Consider the following 9,986-nt stretch of genomic DNA (forward strand, 5'->3'; position numbering starts at 1 on the left):
TGAAAATAACATGTGGGATTAATTACATTTTTAAAAACAAGGTATACATAATAAAGATTCACAATTTGCAAATAATGTCCTTTTCTATTCTACTTTGTATATGGAAGTGCTCTTTTTTTAGGTGTTTGTTAAATTCATGATTTTAAAAATTAAATTTAAAAAGTTCTGCCTTTTAGAGGCAGATAGGTAGTACAGTGGACAGAGCCTGAAGTCAGGCTTGGAGTTGGGAGGACATGAATTCAAATATGACCTCAGATACTTCCCAGCTGTGTGACCCTGGGCAAGTCACTTAACCTCCATTACCTAGCCCTTACCACTCTTCTGCCTTGGAACCAAAACACAGTATTGATTCTAAGATGGAAAGCAGGGTTTTATTTTTTTTTTTAAAAGGCAGAAGATAAGGACTTAAAAAAAAAAATCCACCTTTGGCACTTGCCTTATTCAGCCTCTCTGGGTCTCTGAGGCTCTTTTCAGCTCTAAACCTATGATACTCACTGGGCTTCAGTTTGCTCATCTTTAAAATGGGAATAGCACTACATAAAACATTATTATGAAACTCAGAATATCTATATATACACATACATACACACATATATAGTACAAAAAATTTAAACCATTATAAGAGTCAATTATACTCTCATACTTATTACACTCTTAATATTATACTCATATACTAATTATACTCTTAAAATATTTATATTTCCTAAGGTGGTTGTGAGAATGAAAGGATAAGATATGTAAAGTGCTTTCCAAACTTTAAACTTTCTTTTTCCATGTAAATGTCAATCAATCCATATTAAAGCCTTAGTCCACATCTCCAATCTATTTAAAACAGGAATTTTTTATCATTAGTATTAACTACATGAATGATAAGCAAATAAGGGGCAAATCACGGGGCTCTCTGAAGTCTGAGGGGGGGAGGTCATTATAGAATAATCCAAAGGAAGTCGGGAATTAGGAGAAGCATTAAAAGACGGGAAAAACTCAGCCAGAAAATGTTGAACTATCATGTCAGTTTCTTATATCCACATTTTCTCCTACAAATGACAAGTAACAAAGAAGACTAAAATTCAGTACTAGAAACTGAAGTGTTACCAATGAACTTTTCCTTAATCTGAGGAGAAAGTTTCATGTGACTGAATAAATAAATTAATTGTTGGAGTAGAGAAATCAGATCGTCACCACTCACCATCATACCAGTTATTACTGATCTATATACAATACCATCTTCTTGTTTCTGAACATGGTCTTTCACTTCATCGCTTGGCATATAGAATACTAGCACTGGAAGGGTCTTTACAAATCATTTAGTCCAACCCCTTGATTGTACATATGAGGAAACTGAGGTCACCCAAAGAACAGATGTATTTTCCTCAAAGTCACTGGGAGAGTAGTAAATTGCAGGGCTGGAAATCAGTCCAGGAAGAAAAGTAAATTAATAATTGGATCTGTAAATATTTTTGGTAATTAAAAAAATATGATGTACTATAAAAAGCATTGGCGAGTAGTATATTGAGCCAATCCCATAAACTTCTCGGGAATTCAGTTTCTTGCACTGAAAAATGTAAACAATGATCCTTACATAGCCTATCTCACACAGGTGCTATGATGCTAAAATGAGAAAATAAGGCTAATGCACTTCTATAGAATCTCAAGGTTGTATAAGGGCTGGGGAATTAACCCTTAATCCAACCCATTATGCTTATCATATGAATTCCTTCCATGGTATTATTTTTGTTTCCTTATGAGGCAGAGTTAAGTGACTTGCCCAGGGTCACATAGCTAGTAAATAGCTGAGGTCAGATTTGAAGTAAGGAAGATGAGTCGTCCTGCCTTCAGGTCTGGCACTCTATCCACTGTACCACCTAGCTGCCCCTAAAAATCACTTTTCTGAATTTCACTTGCCTCCAAATCTTCTGCATATAGAGCAAATGTAATAACTACTACACTATGAAACCATTACCCTGCAATGTCTTTTTTTAAAAAAACCCACATCTTCCATCTTAGGCTACTCTGTAATACTTTTGAATGATCAAACCTCCATCTGAGAAACATCAATGAGCAGGAATTCTCCAGCCCTTAGGCCATTTATTCCATATTTTAGACAGCTTAAATTGTAGGGAAGGTCCTTTATTTTGGGCCAAGCTTGCCTCTTTGGAATCCCTCTGAGCACTCTCATTGATGTTAGCTCTGTCCTTTGGGGATAGAAGCAATCTTTTTCTAGCTGCATAAAAACAATGTTTTAAATATGTGAAATCATGCTCCTTCTTTCCATTATCTTTCTTCCAAGCTAAATAGCCTCAATTTCTTTAACCAATCAATGACAGAGTTTGGAGGCCTTTCATCAGCCTGGTTACCCACCTTGGGCCACATTGTGAAGGATTTAAGATCCCTCATAAAACATGGCACCACTGAATGCAACTACAGCCTATTACAATTTAAAATAAAGACAATATTAATAATATCCCTTCACTCAAGTTCAGTTCTGATGCCTTGTCATTTCCAGAAAGTAACCCTGGGTCCTCAAGGGCTATATCAGAGGAATCAAAACTCTGGAAAGATCTAACAAACTGGGACATTTTGAGGACAAGCCTAATGATGGTCACCAAAGAACCAGTTAGCCAAGTGGAGAGAGGCTCCTCACCAGAAGGCTGATCACAAGGCACCGATCTGGAGGGCAGGATTACTAAGCCAAAAAGAGACTGTGCTTTCTGTCAATAAAAGAAGGGCTCATGGAGCAGCTAAATGGCACAGTGGATCGATACAGCACCAAATCTGGATTTGGGAAGTCCTGGATTCTAATCTAACCTCAGGCACTTCCAAGCTATGTGACCCTGGAGAAATTTACTAAGTTATAAAGTAAGGGTTTAAAAAAAGGATTTGTACTGATGAAATCATGAATTCTTAAAGCACTTTAGCAGTAATAGCAATAATAATAATAATAATAATAATAATAATAATAATAGGCATTATTTTGCCAATGCAATCATCTATAGGATATTCAATATAAACAATTCATATGAAGATATTAACTTGCCTCTGGGTTATTTCTACCTGAACTCCCTGAAAAAGATGAAAACAATATCATCATTGGCATAAATACCAAGCTACTCTTTCTGTACCACTTTCCTCTCCCCAAAGGGCAGAACTAGCATAAATGAGCATGGCTGAGGTCCTACCATGAGGTAGGAAGTGAAATATCATCTCTATTCTACAGATAAGGACATTGAAGTATGGAGTCATTAAATGTCTTGCCTAAGATCATGAATCCTTTGAATATCAGAGTTGGGACCCAAATCCTGGAGTCTTAACCAAGAGCAGACTTCTTTTCTTTCTCTTAAAAATTCAGAACCAGAGAGAAGAGATGATCTAAATTCAAATCTTGCCTCAGACACTTCCTAGCTGTGTGACCCTGGGCAAGTCACTTAACCACAATTGTCTCTAGCCCTTACCACTCTTCTGCCTTAGAACCAATACTCTGCATTGATTCTAAGATGGAAGGAAAGGTTTTTTTTAAATACCTTAAATCTATAAAAATTAAACAAAACATACATTTTGGGGGTAAATGTATATTTAAACAAAACATATATTTCTTGGATAAATGAATATTTGCCCACTGGGTCTTCCAGGGATTCTTAATATGGAGAATATCAACTTTAGTTTTGTCTTGTTTTTTTTTTTTTTTATATTTTTGATAGCCTTAATCTAATATAATTGCTTTCCTTTAGGACCTTCTTTGTTTTATTTCATGCATATTATTCAACACTATTTTGAGAAGGGGTCCACAGGCTTCCTCAGACTGCCAAAGGGATCCATGACCCACAAAAGGTACCAGACTCCATTAGACACAAAGGACTGTGACTGAAGGGAGTCTGCAATGGGAAAGAAATGGTATTAGATATTTTCAAAGCCAAGTGTTCAAAATCCCAGCCTCAGCGAGCAAGAAGAGCAGCACCTCTGAAGGCCTTTCAGGAATTCTGCCTTAAAGCCTCTCTCCCCTGCTACTTTAAAATCCATCATCAAAGCAGAATTACAGTGTATTTACAGCACTGTCATTTTGTAAAGAAACAGCTGCCACCTCAGGGCAGGCTAATTTTCTATACGATTTCCCCAATTATCCATCAGGGAGCCAGCAAACGGCTGCCTCAGCTAAATGAGGAAGGGAGAGCCCCGAGTTCCCAGGACTGCTCAATTCTCGTATCTTCACCTAGACTCAGAGTCATGGCAGGATCAGACAGTTTCCTGCCACCCAGCTTCAGGATTGTAAACTCACCAGCCACTGCTGAGGGATCTCGGGCAGCGGCATCTGCGGTGGAGCCGGCAGACTGTTGGTAACTTCTTGCTTCTGGACATGGTCTTTTACTTCAAAGCCTGCAAGTATTAAGAGAAACCGCATCAGTGGCTATGTCTAAAACCTTGGAATGGGGTGCTTCCCTTTAGGGCCAGGAATTAGGGCTGGATGGTGTGTGGGGGAGAAAGGGAAGGCTTGAGTCTGAGGTCCAGCTCCACCACATTCCAGTTCTGTGGCTCTGGAGAACTCAGTTTGTCAGCACTCTATTAGTGAAGGGAATGAGGAAATAGCCAGAATGCAGAATCTCATCTTTGGTTGCCCTCAAAGAGTTCACATTCCAGGAGAGATACCATGGCAGGAGACACGAATGCAAATAGTTACAACATACAACATCACAAATTAAGACCAAGAGAAATGTGGAGAAAGGGATAGTATGTGAAGTTTAAGAGGTAAAGTAGTCATAAATAACAAACAAGAAAGACTGGGAAAGTCTTCATCAAGAAAATGGCACCTGAGTTGGGCTTTCAAAGTTCCATCAGATAAAAAGGAAGGAGAGCATTCTAGATCCAAGGAGACAGGGTAGGTACAAGTGCCAAAGAGCAATGGATGTTTAGAGGATGGAAAACTGTCCAGTGGGACAATAAGAGGAAATGATTAATGAAACATAATACAAGAAAAGGAGGGCTGAACAATAAAGTAATTAGAGAATTATATGAAATAAGGTGTGCATGGAAGACCTTGAATAACAGGCAGATGAGATTAAATTGTATCTGGTAGGCAATAGGAGAATAGTAAAGCTATATATTAAGCAGATTTGTGGCAGGACCTGATTGGTAGGACAAAAATAGGAGAGGGGCATAAAGGACAAGTTGGAGAAAAAGAATGGTAGTGGGAAAACCTCAGAAGTTGGTACAAATGTTCCAAACTCCAGAAAGGAATGGGGTACACTTTCTCTTACACAATTTCTTCAACTGACACTAACTTCTCATCTTCTATCTTTTGTTGTGTGTTTTTTTTAATTTATTAAAAAAAAACCTTACCTTCTGTCTTAGAATTAATATTAAGTATTGGTACCAATGCCAAAGAGCAGTTAAGGGCTAGGCAATGGGAGGCAAGTAACTTGCCCAGGGTCACAAAGTATCTGAAGCCAGATTTGAACCTAGGGCCTCTTGTTTCCAGGCATTGCTCTCTACCCACTGAGCCAACTAGCTGCCCTATTCTCAATCTCTTTCAATATGGCTTCTAACCTCATTTCTTGACTTAAAGGATTCTCTCAAAAATTACTAAATGTCTTTTTAACTGCTAGATCCAAAGGAATAGCCTTTTCTCTATCCTTGTCTTATTTTACTCTCTTTGATGATATACTTCTCCTAGAGACTTTTCTATCTTGGCTTCCATGACACTGTTTTCTTCTACACGAACTCCTGCTATATAGCTGACCATCTCCTCAGTCCTTTTTTTTTTTAATTATCTTCTTCCTCTTTAATATGAATATTTCAAGGCTGTATCATGCACCTTCTTCCCTTCTCACTATGCATTCTTTTGTGTGTGTGTGATCTCAACTGTTTCCATGGATTGGTAGAATCATGAGCCTAGATGGAGAACTTCTCTACTCCAGTCACCATCATTTTAGGGCTACTAAAATGGGTTTTACAGTTAAATGATTCATCCAATGTCACACAACAGTGTTACAAATGGCATCTGAAATCAGAACAGATTATCTTTCACATTAGTCTATTTCTGGTTTTATGTTTGGGTTTTGGCTCTATGTGAGTATTCTCTTATAATAATGATCACTATGGTTTTGCATTATAGTACAAGTAGAACCCAAATTAAATTGCCAACCATCTCTGAGGGGGGAGGGAAGAAAGAGAGGGAAGCAATTTAGATCTTATAATTTCAGAAAATATATGTTGAAAATTATTCATACATGTAATTGGGAAAAGAAAATACCTTTGAATTAAAAAAAAAACAAAACAGAATCTCAAACCCAAGTCTGACCAGGGCTCTCCTTACCTTCTTTGTAACTTATCTAAACTCTTTGTTGCAAATGAAATAACACATAAATTATTTTGCAAACCTTAAGATGCTATATTTACACTGTACTGCTACTATTATTGTATTACATCTTCAATGCCCAGCAAAATGCTTTTCCTATCAAAGCTACTTAATAAATGTCTGTTGCTGTTGTTAGTTATCAACCTACATCTATATATAACTAGTGAGTGGTAAGGCCAAGATTAAAACTGAAGCCTCCAGATAATAAATCCAGGGCTCTTTCCACCACACTAAGGCTATAAAATGCAACTCTGAGAGGGAGTGACCCGCTAAGTCTTCTTAGTTAATTACACTTTAGCACAAGAAAGGCTTATTGAATTTAATAGTATAGATGTAAAACAGATCTTATCCAGAGAGATTATTTAGTCTGGCTGAGAGGTTATTGTTGTTCAATCATTTCAATAGTGACCAACTCTTCATGACCCCATTTGGGATTTTCCTGGCAAAGATACTGGAGTGGTTTGTCATTTCCTTCTTCAGTTCATTTTATAGTTGAGGAAACTGAGGCAAGTGAGGTTAAGTGACTTGCCCAAGGTCACACAACTAGTAAGTGTCAAAAGCCAAACTGAACTAGGATCTTCCTGACTCCAAACCCAGTTCTCTATCCACTGTGCCACACAGGAGCATAAAAACCCTGAGCGTCTGAGGAATGGGCAGGAGCTACGGAATGGTAGGGAGAACACCAAAGGAAAAGAAGACAAATTTCGCCTAGCACCGTGGCCCTATTTCTTTTTATCCCAAGCCATCATAAGATAAAGATAAACTTTTTGTTTGTTTGTTTCTTAAATAAAGAAGACATAGTTATGGGATCACAGATTCATAGCTGGATGGGACTTCAAATATCTAAACCCTTCACTTTTTAGACAAGGAATCTAAATTGTAGAAAGTTTAAATAATATGCCCAAAGACCCAAAGCTAATAAGTGGCAAAACCTGTATTCAAAGCCAGGTCTTCTCACTCCAAATCCAATACTTTCTCCACTGTACCATTTAGTTAAGTCATGAAGCATTTTATAAATACCTACTACGTACCATGTACATGGTCTCAAAGACCAGACATACAACCCAGTAGGGTTTATGAGATGGAAATTATAGTCAGTGAACAAGAAGTGTAAAAGAGGTGGAGAAGCAAGGTAGATAGGGCTGGAAATGGGAGATCCCAGTTTCAAATCCTACCTTAGAAACTTCCCAGCTGTATGACCCTGGGCAAGTCACATAATCCCAATTGCCTAGCCCTTATCACTCTTCTGCCTTTGAACCAATACACAGCATTGATTCTAAGTTGGAAGGTAAGGGCTTAAAAAAATTAATAGTAGTAGTAGTAGTAGTAGTAGTAGTAGTAGTAGTAGTAGTAGTAGTAGTAGTAGTAGTAGTATACAAGATCAGACATTACCAACATGTTGATTTGCTTTGCTTCCCTATTCTTTGCTGCAAGGGAAGGTTTGGAAATTAGAAGGAATATGGTTAGGAAGAGACAGATGTTGATAAAAAAGACTTGTCCAGTTCCTTAGGTATAATGGTGAGTCAGTCCAGAGGATAAAGGAGTCTGCAAATTGCTCTCTTAATTTGTCAATCACTGATACTGGTTTTCAGACCAAGAGAAAAGGCTGCTCTCCAATTCCTGCTACCTACTCCTTCATTACCATACACCTTAGACCTGTTTCCACAATGTCCCGCTCCAATTCTGCATGCTTCTTTCACTGTGTTCTCTGGAATGCCCTCTCTATAACTGACAAATTTCCCTCCATTTTAGAGTCTTCTCTTACTTCTTCCATCTTCCATCACTCACCAAGACCTGGCTCCTCTGGAATTATACATTCATCCTTAATTATCCCTTCCAGTACTGGATGTACTTTTTGCTGGTATCTCACCCACACACAACTCATTGGTCCTAGATGGGGAGTCAGAATATTCTTTCTCCCCACTGTCATTTCTAGACTTTTGGTGTGCCACCATCATCCAACAACCTTTCCTCCCAGGTTCACTCTACTCAAATGTATCGCCTAATCCAGATCCAGGTGGCCATTACCTACCCATTCCCAGAATATTCTCTCTCTTTTATCAGGAATTTTAATTAGAATCTGAGTCACAGTCTTCCTCTNTCAGAAGAGACAGAGAGAGAGAGAAACAGAGAGAGAGAGACAGAGAGAGAGAGAGACAGAGAGACAGAGAGAGACAGAGAGAGAGAGAGAGACAGAGAGAGACAGAGACAGAGAGAGAGAGACAGAGAGAGAGAGACAGAGAGAGAGAGACAGAGAGAGACAGAGACAGAGAGATAGAGAGATAGAGAGAGAGACAGAGAGACAGAGACAGAGAGAGAGAGAGATAGAGATAGAGATAGAGAGAGAGAGAGAGAGAGAGAGAGAGAGAGAGAGAGAGAGAGAGAAACAGAGAGACCTAGACCATTATCAACTCCATAGCACACACTTTTAGGGTTGAATCTGAATTTGCTAATTGACAAGTCTCAAACAGTGCAGGGGATTTAAGTGTGCTTTGTTTCAGTCTTTCTTTAGGCTCCATGGTCTATAACCTTGAACAGCTATGACACCCACCTTTTGATGACTGTATTCTCAGGAGGATGTTGGTTATCGCTGCCTTCTTCTCCCTCACCGTTGATGTTAGGTACTCATGGTCCAATAATTCTAGGAATAGGCGCAGCTCAACAATTAACTCTTCCATTGCTGGAAAAAAAAAGAGAGAGAGAGAAATAACAACCAACCCATTAACTTGGAAACCTTCAAATATAAATAAGATTTTTTTTTATTTTTCTTCTATCTTAGAACACAGTATCCTCAGCTATAAATATCCAGGGAGAGCTAGGTAGCACAGTGGATAAACCACCAAGCCTGGAGTCAGGGGGTCATGGATTTAAATTTGATCTCAGACATTTCCTAGCTGTGTGATGCTGGGCAACTCACCTGACCCTGATTGTTTAGCCCTTGCCATTCTTCTCTCTTAGAACTGATACTAAAACAGAAGGGAAGCATTTAAAAAAAAAACAACAACTATAAATACCTAGTTTACCAAAGACAAGACTGATACCAAATCATCCACAGTCAAATAAGATAATATTTGTAAAACACTTAGCATAGTGTCTAGCACATATTCAGTGTTTAATAAATTTTTGTTCCCCCTTCCTCCACCTATCTCATATTCTAGCCCCACATATACTTTACGCTGGACTATTAAATGTCTTCTAAATATGCCCGTCCCTTTTGTCTTTGTTTCTATTATTTCCTATGTCTGGAATGCCTCCTCTGAATTCTTACCTGTCCTTTAAAACACAAATCAAATGCTACCTCTTCCAAGTAGCCTTCCTTGATGTTACCAATAATGGCCTTTCCCCTCAAACTATAATAAATCAGACTTGGAGCAGGAAGGGATTGTCGAGTCCATCGAGTGCAACCCAATCACTCTACAGATGAAAAAACCAAGGCACAGAGCGATGGAGTGACTTGTCTAGAGGAATAAGGCTAGTAAGTGCCTGAGATAGAGTTGCAGTCCAGCTCATCCTGACCCCATGCCCAGTGCCTAACGCACTAAGTCAGATACCTGTACTCTCTATACTTCTTCCCTCTGGACTTCTCTAAAGTGCTTATCCCAAGTTATTGGGAATTCTAGTTGTCTGTGTCTGTCTT

At 38.6% G+C, this 9,986-nt stretch overlaps 1 protein-coding gene across 1 annotated transcript in view; it reads right to left on the reverse strand.

Annotated features, from left to right (window-relative positions):
- Positions 1–9,027, reverse strand: part of AFAP1 (actin filament associated protein 1) — a 147,577-nt gene extending 138,550 nt beyond the window's left edge. Inside the window, exons 1-2 of the mRNA XM_044681768.1 lie at positions 8,901–9,027; positions 4,274–4,371 (exon numbers count right to left, since the gene is read on the reverse strand). Of these exons, the coding sequence (XP_044537703.1) occupies positions 4,274–4,371; positions 8,901–9,027 (225 nt within the window). The remainder of the gene's footprint in view (positions 1–4,273; positions 4,372–8,900) is intronic.
- Positions 9,028–9,986: the final 959 nt, after the last annotated feature.

Source organism: Gracilinanus agilis, chromosome 6 (genome assembly GCF_016433145.1).
Source record: "Gracilinanus agilis isolate LMUSP501 chromosome 6, AgileGrace, whole genome shotgun sequence".
Classification (NCBI taxonomy): Eukaryota; Metazoa; Chordata; class Mammalia; order Didelphimorphia; family Didelphidae; genus Gracilinanus; species Gracilinanus agilis.